The 22,768-nt window shown below is 51.3% G+C and overlaps 7 protein-coding genes across 7 annotated transcripts; 5 read left to right on the top strand and 2 right to left on the bottom strand.

Moving 5' to 3' along the window:
- Positions 1-1,436: 1,436 nt before the first annotated feature.
- VFPPC_03611 (glucan 1,3-beta-glucosidase) lies at positions 1,437-2,765 on the top strand (the record flags this gene model as incomplete). The annotated part of the gene is made up of 1 exon (XM_018283096.1): positions 1,437-2,765. One exon carries the CDS (start codon positions 1,437-1,439, stop codon positions 2,763-2,765), a length of 1,329 nt encoding a protein of 442 aa, XP_018147825.1.
- A 780-nt stretch (positions 2,766-3,545) lies between these two features.
- VFPPC_03610 (imidazoleglycerol-phosphate dehydratase) lies at positions 3,546-4,926 on the top strand (the record flags this gene model as incomplete). Its single annotated transcript, XM_018283095.1, has 4 exons — positions 3,546-3,671; positions 3,720-4,312; positions 4,381-4,687; positions 4,741-4,926. 4 exons carry the CDS (start codon positions 3,546-3,548, stop codon positions 4,924-4,926), a joined length of 1,212 nt encoding a protein of 403 aa, XP_018147824.1.
- A 5,599-nt stretch (positions 4,927-10,525) lies between these two features.
- On the top strand, positions 10,526-12,004 carry VFPPC_03607 (arrestin; the record flags this gene model as incomplete). The annotated part of the gene is made up of 1 exon (XM_018283093.1): positions 10,526-12,004. One exon carries the CDS (start codon positions 10,526-10,528, stop codon positions 12,002-12,004), a length of 1,479 nt encoding a protein of 492 aa, XP_018147822.1.
- Positions 12,005-12,252: 248 nt separating this feature from the next.
- Positions 12,253-12,606, bottom strand: VFPPC_17487 (hypothetical protein; the record flags this gene model as incomplete). Its single annotated transcript, XM_022429190.1, has 1 exon — positions 12,253-12,606. The coding sequence occupies one exon, from the start codon at positions 12,604-12,606 to the stop codon at positions 12,253-12,255; it is 354 nt and encodes a 117-aa protein (XP_022285783.1).
- Positions 12,607-14,338: 1,732 nt separating this feature from the next.
- Positions 14,339-16,611, top strand: VFPPC_03606 (multispanning membrane protein; the record flags this gene model as incomplete). The annotated part of the gene is made up of 3 exons (XM_018283092.1): positions 14,339-14,420; positions 14,479-16,534; positions 16,593-16,611. The coding sequence occupies 3 exons, from the start codon at positions 14,339-14,341 to the stop codon at positions 16,609-16,611; spliced, it is 2,157 nt and encodes a 718-aa protein (XP_018147821.1).
- Positions 16,612-17,663: 1,052 nt separating this feature from the next.
- Positions 17,664-19,412, top strand: VFPPC_03605 (aromatic-L-amino-acid decarboxylase; the record flags this gene model as incomplete). Its single annotated transcript, XM_018283091.1, has 2 exons — positions 17,664-17,712; positions 17,980-19,412. The coding sequence occupies 2 exons, from the start codon at positions 17,664-17,666 to the stop codon at positions 19,410-19,412; spliced, it is 1,482 nt and encodes a 493-aa protein (XP_018147820.1).
- A 75-nt stretch (positions 19,413-19,487) lies between these two features.
- VFPPC_03604 (D-aminoacylase) lies at positions 19,488-22,249 on the bottom strand (the record flags this gene model as incomplete). Its single annotated transcript, XM_018283090.1, has 5 exons — positions 19,488-20,060; positions 21,013-21,308; positions 21,353-21,531; positions 21,576-21,922; positions 21,986-22,249. The coding sequence occupies 5 exons, from the start codon at positions 22,247-22,249 to the stop codon at positions 19,488-19,490; spliced, it is 1,659 nt and encodes a 552-aa protein (XP_018147819.1).
- Positions 22,250-22,768: the final 519 nt, after the last annotated feature.

Raw genomic sequence — 22,768 nt, 5'->3', positions numbered from 1 at the left:
AGAGCCTTCCATGTTTGTTACATATAATGCCGCAAAAGGTCGCTATTTTTCCGTCTATAAAATAAATCATGGAGACGAAAACACTGACCATCATAATTAAATGTGGATTAATAGCATGTTTTGCCGTCGAGCACTGGTAAACGAAAATCTGACAAAGCGTAGGGTAGGCTGCGAAGCTGTGGCTATCTTGACCAGCAAGCAGTGCCGCATTCCGAGGTCACAGCCCATACGACTGGCATGTGCGTCCATCGAACAGACAACCACGCTATCCAGTCAAGCGCCGACAGAGTTACAGCCTGGTCAATTACTCGGTCAAACTACGTTGGGACTGCGTGGTTGGACTGCAGAAATGTGGTGACTGATGGCGTCCACACACACAGTACCTGCATTACGTGTGCCTGAGAGGGAGGGCGACAAAGTTTTTTCTTCTGTGGAGGCTGACGCCTCGTGCGAAACAGGCGGTTGTGTCGGTGTCTGTTCCTGACTTTTGAAAGTTTGTGACTGTGGACCGTTTCTGTGCTGTTTTTCCACGGTTTGTTGGTTACCTACAGTAGGTAGACAGTAGTAGTCCGCGAGCTGTTGGTGATGTGACTTGCAATGCAGAGAGCGAATGCAGAAGAGAACAAGTTTGTGATGTGGAGCTCTGACGTGATGGTGTTCGTATTCTCGAGTTTAGGCGGAGGGGAGGAAGGAGGGATCGAGACGGACTTGACAGAAATAGATTGTGCCTTTTGCGGAGCACTTTTTCCTGCACAACCTCGCAGTGTTGGAAATTTTGACTCTGTGACGGCATTCGTGTTGCATTTTCTCATCAGCTTCTTTTTCCATTGTCCTGTTCCAACATGGCACCATGATCTCATCCTACTCATGTTTCTCCTTGCCATCTTTGGTCTCAGGCACCCGGCTCATAAATGTCTCTTCTTGTCTTGCCTTGCCTGATGCCCCACCTCCTCGCCACGATCCGGCCTCAACTCCACCAACAACCAGCCATCCATCGTCTGCCCATCCCAAAAATGCAACGGCATCCACACGACTTCCCACCGTTCAGCCAGTGACGGTCCAACGATGGCCGTCAGGGGTCCAATTCTTGGTCCAGCGGGAGACCCGGTGCGCGGTCCCTGGCCAGCAGCTCAATGTTCCCGATAGGGTCCATCGATTGTTTCTGTTTCTGGTTTCTTCTCAAAGCAAGCACCTTGGCACGGCATGGCAGGATGTGGCATGGAACCAGGGCCCCCCATGTTCCCACTCTGCATGCCCGATGCCATCGATTACGAAGGCTCTCTTTCTTTTAAAGCTGCCTCGTATTCACTCTCTGCTCCTCTTCCTCCTCCCTTCATCCTGGTTATAACCTAGAACCTGTCTTTCGTTGAAAAGTATAGCAAAGTCTTTCGTTACTCAACACCAAAGGAACATCAAAACAAAGAGTCAGACTTACAATGCCCTCCCGCCTCCTCACCTTGGCTACCGCCGTCTCTGGCGCTGCCGCTGCCTTCCAAGGCTTCAACTACGGTTCTACCTTCACCGACGGCAGACCAAAGTCGCAGACCGACTTTGAGAATGAATTCAAGACGGCGGCCGGCCTAGAAGGCACCAACGGCGGCTTCACCAGCGCTCGTCTGTACACCATGGTTCAAGGCGGCACCGGCAGCGATCCCATCTCTGCTATCCCGGCTGCCATCAAGACCAAGACCAGCCTGCTTCTTGGTCTCTGGGCCTCTGCCGGCCAGGCCTCATTCAACAATGAACTCTCTGCCCTGAAGAAGACCATCGACTCATACTGCGGTCAGTTGGACGGCCTCGTGGCCGGCATCTCAGTCGGTTCAGAAGACTTGTACCGTATCTCACCCATCGGTCAGGCTGCTTCACCTGACCCCGGTGCCTCCCCCACCCAACTGGTAAACTACATCAAGGAAGTGCGCAATACCCTCAAGGGTTCGTGCCTGGAGAAGACCCCCATTGGCCACGTCGACACCTGGACCGCCTACGTCAACGAGACGAACAAGCCTGTCATCGATGCCATTGACTTTATTGGCATGGACGCCTACCCGTACTATGAAAACACCAAGCCCAACGGCCTGGAGAATGCCGTCAAGCTCTTCCAGGCTGCTATCGACAACACCAAGAGCACATCGGGCGGCAAGCCCATCTGGATCACCGAGACTGGCTGGCCTACCAGCGGTCCCAAGGACGGCTCTGCAGTCCCCGGCCTTGACGCTGCACAGACTTTCTGGCGCGAAGTCGGCTGCCCTATGTTTGGTGTCACGAATGTCTGGTGGTTTACTTTCCAGGATGGCGCTCCTACTGTTCCCAGCCCTGCGTTTGGCGTCATTGGCTCTACGTTGACAACCAAGCCTTTGTATGATCTTTCTTGCGATGGATACAAGAACAAGCCTTCTACCAGCCAGCCTGTGAGCTCCAAGACGTCGGCTCAGAGCCAGGATCCTCCTGCCACTTCTCAGACCCAGAAGCCAACTACTTCTGTGCCTGTTGTATCCCAGCCCACCACCCAGTCTACCACCCAGGAGACTGAAGCACCCGGCAACACTACACAGGGCCAATCTACCGCCGCGCCAGTAACTACCCTGAGCACCGGCACGGGTGGTGGTGGTGTCGTCAGCACCATCAATGGCGGTACCACGTTCATTCCTCCCGGTACTTCTACCGGAACCGGCAGCCAGCCTACTGTTCCTCCCAACGCGGGTAGCAAGCTGAATGCTTTTGCCGGTGTTGCGGCCGGTGTGGTCATGGCTGTTGCTGCTTTGTAATGGATATAATGTATAGACTTGTATATGAACAGTGATAATGAACTGGATGGATAAAATAGGGGTATGAATTACGGATTTTATATTAATCTCTATACTGGTTGAGCTTTGCCCTGGCTTGCGTGACATGCACTTTGTATGTGTTGTACCACGGGATGAGTAGGTGTAATTATTTAGTATAGTCAAAAGCCACGGATTGTATATTGTAGCATGGGATGTAACCGAAGTGATTATTTGATCAGATCAAACTTACAGATTGTGTATCTTGGCACTGTACTATTTTTATAATATGAGTAGGTACAGGTTGCGTATCATGTAGTATGAGATGCAACCAAGGCAATCATGCAATTAGACCAAAAGTGCAGACCGTGTATCTTGTAGTATGGGATGTAATGACGTATTTGGATTTAATAAGATGAACTGCGGAATCACGATGCAACTTGAACACGTTTGCATATACCGGGCAGGCAAGCCGTGTTGGTCCATGGGCATACCTCACACACCCAGACCTATCATTTATCTTGATTTATCTCGAGCATGAATTTCAGTCAATTGCAACTCAGCATCAATGTACAATTATATGCATCGTCACGCAACTAGATGAAATTCGGCTCGGACAAGGCTGTCCGCCGCGTCGGTCGGCGCAATCGGAGCTCCACCACATCTGATTCGCTGGCCACATTCCAGCTTATCCCCGTAGATAGCTAACTCCTGACAGCATTTCCTCAACACCATTTGTACACGTGCAACCATCATTCATCCGCGTCACCATCAATCACTACAATGACGCGTCTAGCAGCTCTATGGCTGGTCCTCCTACTAACATGCGTGTTTGCCGCGCCTCAAAACGTCACTGGCGAACATGCCCTCCAGGCAATGAGCCTAGATGACCTCGACACCCAGCTCCAAGTACGTCCAACACCAACACGAATTTGCCAACCAATACTAACAGAGCAGACATGCCCAATTGTGCAGCAACTCTCGGCAGTTAAGCATGCGCACCACGCTGCGGCACCCTCGTCCTTCACGACACGCGCTTTCGCGGTCCTCTTTCCTGGTTCGCCCGCTGTGAACGCCCTCCTCGCGACGTTGTATATTTCTGGCCCGCCCAACTTTCTGCTGGCCTTGTGTCCGACGAATATCGATCCCTCGTCGCTGAGTGTCATGGTTGCCTTTGCGGTGGGAGGGCTGCTGGGCGACACGCTGTTCCACTTGCTGCCGGAAATATTCTTGGGCGAGGATGAGGCTGACAGAGCGAGGTTTGTGCTTGTTGAGCCGAATCGGAATCTGGTGCTCGGGCTGGCTATCTTGGTTGGGTTTATGACGTTTGTGGCTATGGATAAGGGTTTGAGGATTGCTACGGGTGGTGCTGGGCATGATCATTCCCATGGTCATGCGCATGGAGGTGATGCGAAGGCCGTTGCGACTGGTGCCGATACTGGGAATGGTGAGGTGAGGTCCAGGAAGAAGGGGAAGGGTAAGAAGGAGGTTGTGCAGGAGGAGAAGGAGATTAATCCGAGTGTTAAGCTTGGTGGCTATCTCAACTTGATGTGAGTGCAATGCTCCCTGGTTTGGTTGCAAAGTTGGTCTGGTTGAGTGCCAATGCTGACTTTTGCAGTGCCGACTTCACACACAACATTACCGATGGTCTCGCCATGTCGGCCAGTTTCTACGCATCGCCAACGATTGGCGCTACCACCACCGTGGCCGTGTTTTTCCACGAAATTCCCCATGAAGTGGGCGACTTTGCGCTCCTCGTTCAGTCTGGCTTCTCCAAGCGGGCGGCCATGGCATCGCAATTCGTTACGGCACTGGGTGCACTGATGGGCACGCTCATTGGTATCGCTATTCAGGAGTTTGGTGGCGGTAATACTGATGGTGAAGCTTCTATGGCACGCAACGCTGGATTATGGGGAACAAGTCTGGTACGTTTGAGTGATGACATCCATACCATTTGATCGGGAGCTAATGTGATTAGACGTGGGGTGACATGCTGCTCCCTTTTACCGCCGGTACATTCCTCTATGTTGGAACCGTGGCCGTGATTCCCGAGCTGCTGGAGACGGGCCCGAACAAGATGCAGGAGCTTCGGAAGACGCTGGTTCAATTCTCTGCCGTTGCGGTCGGTGCGGGTATCATGCTGTATATTTCGTGGCATGACTGAATGGTACGATTTGATAGCTGACATTCACCTCGCTGGGCGGACCATCCCTGTGGCGAGCAGATTCATCCGGAAACTATGAGATAATGCATCAGGGCGGTTAATTGCCTCAAAATCCGGTGCAATCATGCGCGAGACGCTAGAGAAGGGATGGTGGGAAGACATCGCCATGCATTTAGACGGAGTTCTCGCGGCCTTGCGTAATCTCGTAAGGCTTTATAGCTTGTAGAACCATCAATATAGCTGTGTCCAAAAAGCCTCGACATTTAATTCAACCGTGCAAGATGTCATTACCTTGAATACAGGTGTAGCCGAATGATTCATGCCAACTCAGCGTGGTATGATGTACATATGTTGTCTACTTAATAGTGATGCATGAAATTCAAGCACGCAGTGATCATGACGCCCTAGAATGGATCCTCAGCAATTTTTTGTTGGGCAAGTGTAACGAGCTACCCTGTAGATGAGTCGAAATTCATGAATCAACTTGCATAGCGTGCGCAGCTTTAATACCTCCAGCGAATTCGCGATAGCTATTCAGCTCAATAATAGATGCTCTGCATAGAGATGATTGCTTCTGCACGCTGCATGTAGGAACCCCGTTTCGCAAACTTGGACTGCCTTGGCAGTGGTGGAAATGGAAGGGCGCCACTGACGCTTTGAGGTGATTCCACATCAGCTGTGTCGATCTCTTATGAGTGGGAGGCACAATTTTCAATTCGACACATGCTTACAAACAGAGGCATCAAGGCTCAAGAGCAGCAAATGCTCACTGAAGCTGATGGCCGTAATCGAACATTATTAATGTTTCTGCCCTCACGGCATGTCATAACAGGGCGAACAAACAAACTTTGGTACTCAAGGCTCAAAAAGGCTGGGATCGACCTCAGCAGTGCCAGTGAAAGGGCGTGAGAAGGTACACTCATGTGTGTGTCTCGATGTACCAGAGCTTCGTTGACACTGAACGGAATGGGCAGGCCTGGTCTGGTTGCAGTCCGGGAATGACTCCGGGGATGTCGAACGCGGTGAGGTGTGAGTGCTTGTGAACTTGACCATGCGGAAATAAGAATAGAACACCGCCTTTGGTGTGGCGGCTTCTATTGCCCCGAATATTTTTCAGGGTCCTCGTAACACATTGAACACCTGCATTAACCACCACCCTCAAGACTCAGTTGTGGTGGGAGGCTTGCGGCAACGCCGTTCATATGAATCCTCCGTCCGGTCCACGGGAACAAGCTCGCCGCCAACATCGGCCATACCAGCCATTTCGTGACGCTCAGCCAGTCGGCGGGTTTCATGCCGAAACATGCAACATCTGGAAACGAAGACCGGATGTCTGGAAGCTTGACCTGGCGCGGGTCAGAGCGAGCTTGAGTCAAGGATCAAATAAGGATACTGCGCTAACCCAGACGCGGCCATCTGCTGGCACATTGTGCATCAACAATGGGGACAATTCAGCAGGGGCGTGATGAAGAAACCCATTTGATCTCATTTTCGATCAAAATCACATCTTTTGTTGATGCGACCACCATCGCATTCTTGCCTGTAGCCTCACACAACCGTGGCCATCACGGCTGCCCGTCTGTCACAACAGAAATACGTCAAGGTCCCACCAGATGATTGAGCCTTCCAGCTTGAGCACTTGTTCGAAGTGAGGCGGCTACCAGTGTGTTTCTGGAAACAACCATCCAAATGCCACGTCAGGTCGGGCGGAAAACACGGATTGGCCTGCCGTTCGTTGTGATGACTAAATATTTCGTATGACTATGAGGCTGCTGAGGCACTGAGTTAATTTTGCCAGCCACGATGAAAAAACGCATCTTGGCTTGATAATGGTGGGAGGGTGCGTACACACCCTTCCATCCACGCAATTTGCAACACTTCGGACCGCCGAGATGCATCGCGGGCACTAAAGGGGCAAAATTGAGTCCAGGGTTACGAAAGGAAGTACCGGTACTGACATGGATGGTCAGCTTTATTATTATTGATGAAATAGTCAGGCTCCTTTCCTGGAATGGGCTGGACATCGCGGTTCACGATAGTTGATGAGGGGTGGATGGCAGAGTTTTCCCCCATCAATCGCCTAAAAAGCGATATCGGAACATGACCGGCCGGCATCAATCTGCAATCTGACCAGGCGCGCTGTTGTCAGACACATTCCATAGTTAACATATGACTTCCTGTCACCAATTTACCCGAATCTGGTGACCGGCAAAATTTTACACATTGCAGTTCGCGATGCGGATGCAATACGCGGCATTTTGTACCAGTGAACCTGAGGCACAGTTAGGCCGCTTAGCTGAACAGAAGGGGGTTGTAGCCACGCAGTAAGTTTGTGTGGTGCCAACTGGGCGGGTGAATTTGCGAACCTTGTCTGTGGGCAAATGCCTAGGAGAAGTTTAGAAAAATGTGACGCCGTAGGTGAAGAGTGATACTTCATCAATCAAAATCAGTCAATTAAAGACGTCAATGTCACAGTTAATGCGATGTTGAGAGTTTCAGAATCTGACAAATGAGCTCATCCCCGCATTCTGAAAAACAAGCTCACAAGTGAGAGGTTAGCACAGATCCCCAGATTCCGTCGTCTCTGCAACAGCGTACAAAAGTAGCTGGGATCTCCGAGGAGCGGGCCTCTGTTGGATCAAGGACGGCTTCGACTTTTTGGTGTTGTTTGGTTTGCTGGCTGCTCTGCTTGTGGCCCTTGGCACCGTTCCCTTGCCATCTTGGCTGCTTCATGACAGGCCACCAGTGGTCAAAAACTGCCCCTGTTGATTCGTATTGCCCTATTCGGGAGGGCGTGTGCTACTGGCCTCTTTCCGATTCATTCGCCGAATGCACCCACTTGATGAGGCTTGCCAGCCCACATCTTAAGGTCCAGACCAAAGTCCATAACAGGCTTCCAGATATTCCAATTGTTCCCGTGGCCACTGGCCCTCTTTTCGTGGTTTGGTAGAAGGGCATGTTCTTTCAAGAGAGGAGCCACTGCTTTGCAGCATTTACTTGACCGCTGGCAAGGTTTCTGCGGTGCCGGGCATGCACCCCAAAACAGGGGTCCAGGACGGGGGAACGATGTTCAGGTCGTGCCACCTTGGCTATTCTCATGATGTTGGATGATATCTGCGAAGTGGAGGTCGTGGAGTTGAAGCGCGGTCAAGTATGCGAGAGGATTGAAACCCAACCGCGGTAGACCGTGGTCGAGGCCAGTAGGCGGGTATTGGTATTAGTGATACCGGAGCAGCGCCGTTGTGTTGCTGATTTTGCGGTGTGAATGATGCTGTTGATGCTGCCAACCTGGTCAAATGGGGCTGACAGTATGCAGATGATAGTCGCACTCGTGGATGGCGACATACTAAACAGACCAGCGAGACCAGTTGCCAGGTTGGAAATGTGCAATGTTGGCCAGGCACCGAATAGTGCGAAATGCACTGGGAGGCTCCATTGGAAGAAATGGAGAATGTGGACAAGTTCAGTCAGAGTTGATGAGCGATGAAATCATGAGCGCCACATAGATTGCAGCTTATTTCAAGGACTCTGATACCAAACCGGCATTAAAACTTGTTAAATCAGCAGCTGAAATCGCGATGGAGGTGGATATCGAGATGATGATGCAACCTGTAGCGATTCAAAGTGGCTAATTGTCCCTATGATGATGGGGAGCAAAGAGAATGTTTTTGTTATGAGGAGATTGAGCTCCGAATTCCCCACATCTAGTCAAGATGCTTCTGGTCAAGCAGCTGACATCGGTCTGGTCTGGTTTGGTGCAACGTGCAGCAATAGGCGCTGTCAGTGGTGCTGGCCAAGTTCCCGATTTGGCCCTGGTCACTCGCACTTGCAGCTTCAGGTCTGGTCAGTGCACAGGAACCGGTTCTTAGCTTCCACATGTTGCATGTTGCGGCTCAGAATCTCCGTTGATCTCCCACCAGCCACTGCCTCAAGGAGGGTTGCATCCTCCAGGATCACTGCACAACCGTGTCGGAGGAAAAAAAATAGAGCCCAAGCCATCATGGCACATCACAGATTGTCGATCCTGGTGATGGTATGAATTTTCTTCTGATGCGTATCTGTAATATCCAATCTGGTGTGAACTTAGCAAGGGGAATTTATGCATCGACCAGCATACTTTGTCTTTATGCTTTCACTAAGCGGAAGGCGCAAAGCATGTTGAAACGGCAATGGTGTTTGGGACCTTCCAAAGTGCATCGGAACCACGCACTGCCACCAATGAGATTTGGTGGTTGCCAGATGCATATTGGTGATGGGAACTGTTTTCGGCAATAGGGCAGGCACAAGGGAAAGAGCTCCTTTCCAGCACCGACGCTTGCTAGGGTTATCTGGCTGATGGAGACAAGCGCGCTTCATTTTCAAAATTATGACTACTATTGTAAGTATTATGTTGGACCACACAGCATGGAACTTTCCATCATCGCTTCACACCCAGTTGGCACAGGAATAGCACTGAAGCGGCACGCCCCGTGAACAGCAGCCTGCTACAAGTCCTCTTCCTTGTCTGCTGTAGCCGCACCAAGGATTGCACAATCAAAAGAAAAGATGGTGGGAGGAGCCCAACGGAGCCAGAAGGGTGGAGGGTGACTCAAAAGTGGCGTGCGCTTGTAAAGTACCAGTACTGGTAATGGATCCTGCGTGGCCATGGCTGGGCTCGTGGTCGCTCCTTCCTCCACCGCCGCCGCAAAGGCGAGGGTAAAGGCGACGGAAGGAAAGGCACCTTTGGGTCTGTACTGGAGCTTGCCAAAAGCTCTAGAATGGTCGACAAGACCAGACTCTAATACAGACGCCCTCGTGTCTGCTCTGCTCTGCTCCATCTCCATGGACCACGGCGTGTCCCAAGTGACAAGAGATAAAAAAGATTCCCATCCCGCTCCTTTCACGATGTTTTTTCGTGTCGTCAGATTTCCATCACTCTATCCCTCCCTCCCTCCAACCTCCAACCTCCCTGCCAGAGGCGAATCAAGGCATATTTTGCTTTTACATTTGCCGTCATTGCCCAAATTTGCCTCTGCAGCGGTTCGGCCAGTTTGCTCCGTTCACGTTGACGTTTCACGTTTTCCATTTCTCTTGATTTAAGGTCCTGCTTCCTTTGTTACGCCACTCACGACTTATACTCCCACCAGGAGTTAAAACACATACGCTACCAGGTTGTTCAAATCAGCCAACTTAATTCCGCCAGACACACACCATAATTTTCTGGCCAATAATTTCCACATTTATAACCTCCTCTTGCATCATAACCAGACAGCCATCATTGTCACAAGGCATCACCATTGCTGGCTTGTCACTATTGGCTGATCCTCGCCTGTTTGAATCACACTACTTTTAGTTGGCTCCAATCAGCGAAAACACCACAAGTTGGTCGCTTACAAAGTCCAAACGGCTTATATAAACAACAAGTCATAGGGCGTGCCATTCACGACTCCGCTTCTTGGCACCGTTGAGGAGACGCTTTCAAGTGTCAAAGACATTTAAAAACGTCCAGAGCCGACCCGTTGTATTGCTCCTCTCACTTGGAGACACAGCCCTACAAAAAACGGAACTCAAATCAAAAGATTTCCTTATCAACCCCAGACTTGTCCAAATTCGCCACACAATGGTTGCGGGAACGGGAGCTGGTGCAGCTCTAGCAGGAGTTCGTACTAACAAGAACCCTGTGAGCCAGAAGCCCAACATTCAAGTCAAGATTGACAGACACTTCAATTCCAAGGTCTACACCTCTGGATCTACTATTTCTGGCCAGGCCGTTGTCAAGACTCAAAAGGATACTCAGTTTGATGACTTTGACATCATCTTCTCTGGCATTGCTGCCACTCGCCTGGACTTTGTTCAACAATACCCTTCACACTCATTCCGCCCCTTTATGAAGCTGCGCATGCCCATCGACAGATCTACTCTTCCAGACAGCCACGTCTTTGAAGCCGGCAAGACATACACGATTCCCTTCAACTTTGTCGTGCCTCATCATCTCACTATTGGAGCTTGCAATCACCACTGCTCTTCACCTGCGGTGAGAGACCAGCACTTGCGTTTGCCACCCACGGTTGGTTTCTGGGAAGGTGATGATCAGGCTCCGGAGATGGCGCAAATCGAGTATTCGATCAAGGCCAGAGCCTATCGCAGAGCGGCTGAAGGAGGTGATGCACCTAACAAGATCATGGAAGGCTATCATATTCTGAAGGTGCTGCCAGCTCTGCCTGAAGATGCGCCATTGGACATTACCTTTCGAGATGAGCGCTACAACTTGTCCAAGACCAAGACGATCCGCAAGAACCTCTTTTCTGCCAAAGCTGGGAAACTCACGGCCACTGCCAATCAACCCAGCGCGGTGATGCTGTCTGCGGACGGACATCGCGCATCCGGCTCGATTGCTCGAATCAATCTCGAGTTTGCTCCTACTGCGACCGAGACTGCTCCTCCCAAGATCAACTCTGTCTCTGGCAAGATTGTGACGTCCACCTTTTTCGGTGCAGCTCCTACGGATCTTCTCCCTAACCTGGGAAGCCGGGCCACGTATACTGCCAACCCATCCCTCAGCTACACGGTGTCCAACAATGTCTTCAACAACAAGACAGTGGAGAAGCTGGCGTGGCAGATGCGCAATGTTTCAGGACGTCGAGACTCCGGATACTCCAGCTTGGGAAACGCTGATGAGGACCAGTCAGAGACTGACAGCTCTGATGACGCGACCAAGAAGAGCAAGAGCTGCCCGATTCGTCACAATGCCACTTTGGACGTCCCGTTCAGCATTCCCATGTCGAAGAAGGTTTTCTTGCCCTCGTTCCACTCATGCTTGATTTCTCGCACCTACACTCTGCATCTCAACCTGTCGGTTGGCCCTACCAATACCGCACTGTCGCTGGCGATTCCCCTGCAGATTGGTGTTGAGACGATTTATGAGCCCCAGGACGGTGAACTGCCCAGCTTCGAAAGTGTCATGGCCGAGGATGAGCAAGCCGCTTCGGATGGCCAGCTTAACGCTCGTGCCATACAATTCCCCGAGCTGATGGAGCATACGAACAGCATGCTTCCCGGGTACGAAGAAATCAGCAGACGAACAGTTCGCGTTGCGTGAGATCGGACGCAAATAATACCGACACTTCTACATTAATATCGCCCCATCTACTCGGCACCCTCTAATATTTGCATTTTTTGTCCTGTCTTGTTTGGTGTTGCTTTGGATAGATTACCGGATTTGCAGTTACATCTTCAGCACAATCTTGTTTGCCTACTTGGCCCGCCCCTTCCATCTATCATGATTTTGTTTTTGTTTATTGCATGCGTTTGGAAAGAAAAAAGCATGGGATTTGTTTTTTAAGGAGTCTAGCATTCGGACACAAAACGGGAAAGACCGCACTGGTTTAGATTTCGAGCTTGGAGATTGTTGCTTTCGTTGCCCTCGATGTTGTGGTGAGCATGCGTGATTTGGAATGCATGGGATTGTTTGCGAGCACCGGGACATGATGATGAATGACGGCACGTATTGGTTTTATTTGACGACAACACTATACCCGCAAGGCGAACCCTTGCAGACGACATGAAAGTAATTAATATAATATCTTTTAACACTACGACTTTGCCCTGCCCGGAATCAGCCAGCCAAACCCGGACCTTGATGTATTGATTTGAGTACTGATGCGGAGCCATGTAGCCAGTGGACAACCAAGTGACACACATTAACTCGGGCTTACGAGTGTTTGCCTGCTTTAGCAACGCGTAATCATTTCACATCCGTGAAACAACAAATTTAACAATCTTTGGATGTCACGGATGGTAGCCTATTTCGCATGAGTGTGAGGTAGAGTATTGCTAATTATAGACTCAGATTTGACACGCCAAGCAACCCTTTTCCATCTCGTATCTACCCGCTTGGGCCGCAAAATGCAGGGCGTGTAGTGCATGCAATCTGATAAATGGTCATTGCAGGTGACAAGTATATTGATGGTCCCTCAGCTTCAAACTTGACGCCAACGTAGCAGCGAAGCGCATAATATAAACACATCGTGCTTGTTTTAAGATACGAACTCGCTTCAAGATCAGACCAATTGAGGGGTAAAAGTTGTTTGGTCCCATTCTAAAGTTCTTACACGAACGAGTTTGGCCCAACGATCAAACGTCAAGCTAGACCAAGCTGATTGGCACGCATGTTTATTAAAGGCCCCGCTCTTTGACAATGGGAAGGCACGGGACGGTAGCTGGCTGGTTGCTGTTTTCGAATTGGGAAGGAGAGGATGCCATTTGTGATAGCTGTTAGCGGCGAGACATGGGCTATGGAATGGTGAATTGTCAAGAAGGGGAAGGAACGCACGTTGCAAGAGAAGGTACGGAGCAGAAGGGTCGGGAATAACGAGTCTCTTGATTGCATCATGGTTGGGTGGGATATTTTACAGAGCGCAAACAAGGTTCAAGCGGTTCTTCATTTTGTTTCCCTTGCACCCCCTCAATCTATGGAGCAATGCAACAGATCTTGGTCAGTCCTAGGAAAGCCAAAGAGCCGCCATAACAGCCATAGCAGCCACCAATCGCGCCACATGGACATCTGCCAATCCCGGCCCCTAGCATCCGCTATCCTGCAGCAAACGTGCTCGACTGAATAATCTCCACGCGTTAATCAGCAATTTTTGACCAGACCTGTGCTTTATCTGCTCATTGCTGCTGGCTTCACTCCGATTGCCCCTTAGCGCCGGCCCATAGCTTGGCCCCGTTTCTCCCGTGTCCATCTGCTTATCTGTTCCCACCCTTTCGACGTGGGCTTCGTCGACATTGACGTTGACATTTCTCTCTCTCCATCGTTTTGTTGAACTCGACGGCCAAATTAACCAGTGTCAACTTCCCCATACATTGCATTGCGATCGGAAACTACCAGACGACTGCGGAGACGAGACGAATTCCTCTCGTCAAGTACCCACCTGCTCGTCCCTCAGACTACCGCCCGAGGAGCTTGGCCTAGTCGACCTTAAATACATTCCGGTTGCTTGGCATCCGCGCTCGTTTTGTCTTTCTCGGCTCGCGTAACCTGGCGCAGCTGGAGATTCTTCGCTGTTAAGCTTAGATTGCGGTACTCGGTGCCGATTTCACTCGTTTTTCTTTTTTTATTCTTCCTTGTCGCTTTCCTTCTTCGTTGGAGGTTTGTGGCTTCGTTCGCGAGACGACACTCAAACGACGTGTCGTGGTTGGGTTTGTGCCCACGACGGGAGTTCGCCATTCCTGATTCGACTGCTCGCAGTGCACAAGCGGCATTATTGTTTGTGTCGCCTGCCGATCCGATCCCTCTATTGCTCGACCCTGCGACTGCCGCCTTGTGCGACAACTGTGGCAAAGGCTGAGCTGAGCCTGCAGCTACCTCGAACGGCCAGATAGGGGGAGAACTAGGGACAGTTGGATTGCCAAAAAGGGAGCAGAAGTCACAATGGTTTGGATAAAGAGAACGGGCCTGAGCAGCTTGCTGTCCTTGGCACTGCTTTGTCCCGTAGACGGCTTTTACATTCCTGGTAAGCTTCAGCGTCTGTAGACTTGGTCCCTAAGTTGTCCTGCTAACACATTCAACAGGATGGTCAATCAAGAGCTACAAGGAAGAACAGCAAATCCCTCTCATGGTCAACAAGGTCTACTCGGATAACACCCAACTCCAATATGCATACTACGATCTACCCTTTGTCTGCCCACCTACCGGGCAACACAAGTCTGCCGGCGGGCTCTTAAGCGGGCAGAGCATCCCTCTCAACCTGGGCGAGGTCTTACGAGGCGATCGAATCATGGCTTCGGACATCGAACTTGCCATGCAAAGGGACAAGCCATGCAATGTCCTCTGCACCAGGGACATTTCAAGCGGCGACCTCCAACGTGCTAAGGAATTAGTGAAAGATGGTTACGTGGCTGAGTGGATTGTGGACAATTTACCTGGAGCAACAAGCTTTGTGACAGTGGACAAGACCAAGAAGTACTATGCTGCTGGGTTCAAGCTTGGCTACACAGAATTCTCTCCTAGCACGGGCAAGGCACACTACTTTCTGCATAACCACCACACTATTGTGATTCGATATCGCAAGGCTTCAGGACGAGCGGGTGCCAGAGGGGAGAAGATCATTGTCGGGTTCGAAGTCTACCCCAAGAGTATTGGAAACAGCAACAGACGAGACACCAAGGGATGTCCTATTGATTTGCAAAACGTGGACCAGCCATTTGAGCTTCACATGACTCCCAACAAGACGATTGGTTCCGTCGCGCCGAGACATACCGATTCATCTTATCAGCCTGCGGCAACTGAGGGCGACGATAGTGCCGAGGGGATGCTGAGTGTTCCCTATACATACTCGGTCTATTTCCGAGAAGACGACACAATTGACTGGTCGCACCGATGGGATCTGTATTTTGTGAACCAGGAAGAGGGCTCGCGTATTCACTGGCTCGCTATTGTGAACTCGCTCATTATTTGCGGCTTGTTGACCGGTATTGTGATGATTATTCTGGCAAAGACGATTCGCACCGATATCAAGGGATACAAGGATGCCCTGGCCGAAGACGGAAAATTAAGATTAAAACGAAAGAATCGATCCGGTAACCGTACACCCAAGGAGAAGCCCGGCTTGCTGGATCAGGGCGACGATGTAGACAATGACGCCGATGTCTCTTCCGACGACGAAGCTCTCGAGGACGTGACAGGATGGAAACTTCTCCACGCCGACGTGTTTAGGACTCCGCGATTCGGCAGCCTCTTGGCACCGCTCATCGGTTCGGGTATGCAGCTCGTGTTCATGGCTGTGGGACTGGTTGTGTTGAGCGCGCTCGGCGTATTGAATCCCAGCTTCCGTGGCGGCTTCATCAGTGTGGGCGTTGGTCTGTTCATTTTTGCTGGTCTTTTCTCAGGCTACTTTTCCGCTCGCGTGTTTAAGAGTTTTGACGGCAAGGACTACAGGGCCAACGCATTGGTCACGGCTCTCTTGTTCCCCGGCCTTGCTTTTGCCCTGGTGTTCATTCTCAACCTGTTTGTATGGGCGCAGGCTTCGAGTACGGCTATTCCTTTTGGAACTTTGATCGCCATTGTCTTCCTGTGGCTGTGCGTACAGGTCCCTCTTGTCCTGGCAGGCTCGTACTATGGTTTCCTAAGAGCCGGTGCTTGGGAGCATCCTACCCGAACAACGACCATTGCCCGCCAAGTGCCACAGCAGGCATGGTATATCAAGTCAATGCAGTCGATTCTTCTGGCTGGACTCATACCGTTCGCTGTCATATTTATTGAGCTGCTATTTGTGTTCCAGTCTATGTGGCAGGACAAGAGCGGCTATTACTACGTGTTTGGATTTTTGGCGGTTGTGTCGATCATCTTGGTGGTGACAATTGCCGAAGTGACGGTTGTGACGGTCTATATTCAACTGTGCTCTGAAAATTATCACTGGTGGTGGCAGTCATTCTTTGTTGGCGGCGGCAGCGCCCTGTGGGTGTTTGCCTACAGCGTCTGGTATTACTTCTTCAAGTTACACATTACCGGATTTGTGAGCAGCTTGCTATTCTTCACATACAGCTTCATGGCTTGCTGTGTTTATGGGCTTTTGACAGGAACCATTGGATTCCTGAGCGCCTATGCATTCGTTCGAAGAATCTATGGGTAAGTTGGTGTGGAAGTTTGAAGATTAAGGAGAAGCTGACATGAAATTTTTGCTTAGGGCTATCAAGGTCGATTAAGGACGTAATGGCGTTGGGCCACGGCATATCACATTTCGCGTTTTTGGTCACTCCTTTATATTGTTACATTGATGGGGCTGGAGTCTCACATTTCTTCTTTTTAGCTTACAAACGGATTGCGGCTTGCATAGCCTTGATTAGGCGTCTGAAGCCGGGCATGTGCACCTGTTGTTTCCTTTTCTTTCCTTTTTTTTTGGGATCAAGACTGGCGTTTGAAGTGTACATACACTCCTTTTAGACGAGCATTTTGTGAAGCACGGAGAATGGGTATTGGGATAATAATAGGCAAGGACCTACTGGGAAATCGACGGGGACCAGAAACTAGTACATTACGAGATGACTGTCTTTGCTTCAATCACACAATTTTGAAATATTTTGGGACCATTTCACGCCTATCATGTGTATTGCGGATGGGGGCCATGTCTTGGCCCAGGTTGGACATTTTGTTCTAATTGACTGCGAATGTCTACAGATGTCATGGATGTCTTTGAAGGGCGCAGCAACTTGACATATATGACATACCGGGGCTCGCAATCGGACGGATGCCCTGATCAGCTTTCAATGCAACATCTGACTCGGAACTGCTTACCGATTTCCGGGAATGGACATGGCGAATGGGCCTTTCATGTGGCGTCGATGGAACACACCGCATACAATGTTACCAATCAACGGGTAAAAATTAATCGCAGTCGATAACTTATCCAGAATGACGACCTGGAAGCAAAGCAGAGCCCAAAGAACCGGGTTAACCTAAGAGCTATACCGTCCGAGAGGTGTGTCGAAAGGAACAACGGTGCGGAATCAGGCCCGGTCCCGAGTTCGGGGATAATCACTTGCATGGAACTACCAGGGACAGCGGAGCCGGCGTAAGCCATTGGAACCAGAACCACATGGCGACTGGAAGTGGGCAGGGAAGATAAACCGGGGACTAAGTGGGATGGGGGATACATAAATAATGCGACGGCGCATTGGCGAGTTGTTGAAGAATCTGGTTTGTGTCGCAATTCGCTTGGGTTGTCTGTGGTGACTGCGCGCTTCATACAGGGACAATCATGGATATCAACGAGTTTAGAACGGCGGCCAAGACGGCCATTGACGAGAGTATGTTGGTCCCTGGTGCTGTTCTTGTTTTTGTTTTTTTGTCTGGCGCTCTGAGACGATCAAATGTCTTGTGGCTGCCCCTCCCCCGCCATGTTTGTCTTCACGTCACACATATCACATTCCAACCTCACGTCTCCTTTCTCATTCCTCGAGCACGAGTAAGGTCCTCAATTCGTCAATTGCCCCATATCCTACATATCCTACTCAAGACGACATTTTGTCCTCTCTCCCTCTAATAATCACGGTCAATCTAACTAACCACCACAGTCGCCGACTATCACGAAAATGTCGCCTCAAAGCGAGTCGTCTCCGACGTCCAACCCGGCTATCTACGCCCATTGCTGCCTCACTCCGCGCCCTTAGATCCAGAGCCATTCGACGCCATCCGCGCCGACATCCAAGACAAGATCATGCCCGGCATCACACACTGGTCCAGTCCCGGATTCATGGCCTTCTTCCCCTGCTCGAGCAGCTATCCCGCCGCCATTGCGGAGATGTACTCGAATGCCTTCAACGGCGCGCACTTCAACTGGATCTGCAGCCCTGCCGTGACGGAGCTCGAAACCATTGTGCTCGACTGGGTCGCCCAGGCTCTCGGTCTACCCGAATGCTACACCTCCGGTGGCAGCACCCACGGCGGCGGTGTCCTCCACGGCACGGCCAGCGAGGCCATCCTGACAGTCATGGTTGGCGCGCGAGACAAATACCTCACCGCAAAGATAGCCCACCTCCCTGACGGTGAGGAAAAGGAGGAGGAAACATGGCGACTGCGAAGTAAACTCGTTGCTCTCGGCAGCGCAGGCGCCCACTCGAGCACCAAGAAGGCCGCGCAGGTGCTGGGCGTGCGATTCGCAACCGTCCCAGTCTACGAGGAGGACGGGTTCGCCATGAAGGGCGAGCACTTAGCCAAGACGCTCGACGAGCTCAAAGCCAAGGGTCTCGAGCCCTTCTACCTCACCACCACCATGGGCACAACGGACGTCTGCGCCGTCGACGACTTTGCCAGCATCGCCACCACTCTCCAGGACAGAATCGCCGCGGGAGCAACCGAGATATTCGTCCACGTGGATGCTGCGTACGCGGGATCTGCGCTCCTCCTCCCCGAGAACCAGCACCTCACGCAGCCCTTTACGCACTTCCACTCCTTCAACTTCAACCCGCACAAGTGGATGCTCACAACGTTCGACTGCAGCGCCACCTTTGTCCGCTCGAGAGCCGACCTCATCACCGCGCTGAGCATCAAGCCCCCCTACCTGCGGAACCAGTTCTCCGACAACGAGCTCGTCACCGACTACAGGGACTGGCAGATTCCGCTGGGCCGGCGCTTCCGCTCCCTCAAGCTGTGGTTCGTCCTCCGCAGCTACGGCATCCGTGGTCTGCAGGCGCATATCCGCAACGGTGTCTCCCTGGGTGAGAGTCTGGAAGCGAAGCTGAGGAGCAGAACGGATTTGTTCACGGTGTTTACGCCCGCGCGGTTTGCGCTCGTGTCGCTGAGGGTGAATGGTAAGGATGAGGAGGATGTGAATCGGCGGACGGAGGAGGTGTACGAGCGGATTAATGCCTCGGGGGAGTTCTACCTCACGAGCACGGTTGTTGCGGATAAGTTTGCGATTCGGGTTGGCACGGGGGTTGCGGCCGTGAGGGAGGAGCATGTGCAGAAGGTGTTTGATGCGTTGGTCAGAGAGGCGGAGAGGCTGTAGATTATGACGGACTTAAGAATTGACGTGAATTGTTAAGAGTATGATTCTTCAGTAGACAATCTAGAGCTTCTACATCTACGAAACCCTCCCGTCCCGTCGTCTCAACACCCTCCCAGCCCTCACGCCCACCATCTCCCCTTCCTCCAGGGCAACCACCCCATTCACAAGCACAAACCTCACCCCCTCGCTCCTCAGCTTCGGCTCCTCAAACGTCGCCCTATCCCTCACCCTCTCCGCATCAAACAGCACCAGATCCGCCGCCGACCCGACCCTCACGACACCCCTCCCCGGAAACACACCCAGCCGCCTCGCCGGCCGACTCGTCAAATGGGCAACCATGTCCGGCAGCGAAAGCAGACCCAGCTCGCGACTGTAGTGGCCCAGGTACCGCGTGAAGGTGCCGTACGCGCGCGGGTGCGTCGTCTTGCCGTGCAGGATGGCGTCGCTGCCGGACATGTGGACGCGGTGCTGCATGATGGCCTGGACGTTGGGCTCGTTGCCGATGTGCATGAGGCACGAGGTCGAGAGGCGGTCCTTTGTGAGAACCTCGAAGAAGATTTCGTGGGGGGGTTTGTTTTGGGATTTTGCGACGGCGGATACGCGCTGGCCGGAGTATGATGCTATGGAGGGGTGGGATGTTGTTCCTATCTGCTTTTTGTTAGCCTTTTTTTTTTCTTTCCTCGCTTCGCTCGTTTTAAGCGTCTTTTGGGTATCTTCGCTTATTTTGTGAATGGTCTGGGGTTCTTGCTTGTGTTTGTGGCTCGCTTGAGTTGTGTCTAGGTTCACTTGCTTGTTTGGCATGATGGCGAGCAAATGACAGTCACGGACTTTGTGACTGAGGCGAGCAAGCCGGGGTGTGAGATATAATGACAGAGTGAGGATAGGTTGGCAATACAAGTGCGGGAATAAGCAGTATCATAACAACAGAGAGTAAACGTAGGTGAACAGATGAACAGGCGTGCGGTTTAAAGCAGAGGTGGTGAACGAAAAGAAACAGTGAGATAAAGGGCGTAAACAAAAGGGTGGAAAGAATAAAGCAGCTATAAAGAATAGCAAGAAAGAAGGGTTAAGACGCACAACAGTATAAGCCAAACGGGGGAGCTGCAAATGGGATATACAATATCATACAAGATCCATCCAACGAGCGAAGCGAGGACCAAAAAACAGATACGCAACGGCGAGTGAATATAAGGAATAAGATGTGCAAACGAGTATACGAAACATGTGTAAAGAGTACGGCAAGAGTATGAGCTAGGCACGCAACAAGCGAAGTAGAGACAAGAATAGACGTGTAGCACTGTGTGAATATGGGGATTAAAATATTCTAACGGCCGTGGAAAACATGCAAAGAGCACGGCGAGGGTGTAAACTGGACACGTAACAAGCAAGCAAGAAACGGAATGCGTAAAACGAGCGAGGCGAGGAAACAAAAAGTGTTCAAGTAAAAGAGGCGATAATAAACCAAGGATACGCAAATCGACCGTGGCGAGGACACAAAAGCAAAGAGTGTAAACAAGATAGGCAGCAATAAACCAAAAGACACGCAAATCGAGCGTAGCGAGGACAAAAAAGCGAGCGAAGCGAGGACACGAAAACGTACCTGAATCTCATCCCAATTCGTAGGAATCCCATGCCCGCCATCACAGCCCGTCTCCTCAACCGCAACCCTAATCCTCTCCCTCGTCTCCGGATCCTCCAACCGCTTCAACGTCTCGGCCGGACCCCCCGACGATGCCCAGCTCGGAATCAGGGCCGCCAGCGTCGTACACCCCGGCAAATAGGGGTACGTATCAAGCGTGACGTCCACGCCCGCAGCGAGCTTCTCGTCAATCATGCCCATCAAAAGGGGTGCCTTGCCCCTATTCTCCGCAAAGTTGAGCGTCGCGTGCGTCAAATCTACGTCTGTTAGCGTCATCACTCTGGGAGACGATAAAACATACGGACAGGACACCCGGTCGTGCTGCCGAGGTCCAGCATCTCGGCGTAGCTTTCTATCGCTTTGAAGCCGTAGCTTCGGTGGTGGGGGGCGTAGAATGCGCCAGGATATTCGGACAGTGCTTTGCACAGGATGCCGAGCTCAGAGGTTGATGCGTACATGCCGGGCGTGTAGGTCAGGCCACTGACAATGTTAGCTGCTGTTGCATTTAGAGGAGAGTGACGTACCTTGACATGCCGACGGCTCCTTGGTCCATCGCCTCACGTAGTAATGCTACTTGGTCTTGGATTTCTGCCTCTGTAGCTACACTATCGTGTGGTCCGCACGCGAGCAGGCGCAGATTTCCCTGCGGCACAAGCATCGCCACATTTGTGGCAGTCTTGTTCCTCTCCAGACAGTCGAGGTATTCGCCTACGGTGCGCCACTCAAACATCCCGACGCCCTTGTGCAGTGTTGCGCACTCTTCGTCGGTAGGGTTGCCGTTCCAGCCGGCGATTTGGTCACGGATAGCTTGGAGTTGGGCGTTGTTGCGGACGGGGGCGTAGGATATGCCGTCTTGGCCTACTACTTCTGTCTATGGACGGTCAGCTTATACTCATCTGAAACTCATATGATGTATGGTGCAAGTGAAACTTACGGTACATCCCTGCGTTATCTTGGCCTCATGGTCCGGATTCGTAAGAAGATATAGATCCGAATGGGCGTGCATGTCAATAAACCCCGGGGACAGAACATAGCCCTTGGCATCGATTACTCTCGCTCCCGAAGGAGGATTTATGACTCCCGGCTCGCTGATTTGTGCGATTAAGCCATTGCATATAAGAACGTCTGCGACAAAGGGAGTGGCTGATTCTTCGCCGGTTATGACGGTTGGTGAGGTGAAGAGGATATCTGTGGCCATGGTTCTGTATTTTCACTGACGATTGAAATAGATGCAAAACTCAATAATTGAGAAAGGAAAAGAGTGAGAGTAGAGTTGGGGTCATGGTCAATGGATGAGCTGTGGGATGAGATGCCAACCCCACATCCATTCGTCCACACTGAAGGTATCCGTGGAGTAACAAGTCATAAACGATAGACTTGGTGGGGGGTATGTGGAGTGAAGTTCACCAAGCCATCGAACCGTGGGGGTCAGAAAACGTCAAGTCGTTTCTCTCTCATCTCCTCACATCGGAGACAGATCGGGCTCGTACGACCGGTTATATCATATTCGTATTGTATGCGTTCTGGTTCGGGATACGTTGACCCAACTTGATGTACAGCTTCCTTGTCACCACTTCTACGCACCTATGCCGCACATCCAACACTCACAATCATGCCATATTGTAGTCTATATGTCGAATGTAATTGTCCATAGTTAAACTCATATCATAGATAATGCACCGAATGCTTGCCTTGCTGGCAGAGGCCGAAACCGAAA

The sequence above is a fragment of the Pochonia chlamydosporia genome, chromosome 2, assembly GCF_001653235.2.
Source record: "Pochonia chlamydosporia 170 chromosome 2, whole genome shotgun sequence".
NCBI classification, from domain to species: Eukaryota; Fungi; Ascomycota; class Sordariomycetes; order Hypocreales; family Clavicipitaceae; genus Pochonia; species Pochonia chlamydosporia.
Note: the sequence above shows the minus strand (reverse complement) of the source record. Positions and strands in the feature narration are given on the sequence as shown.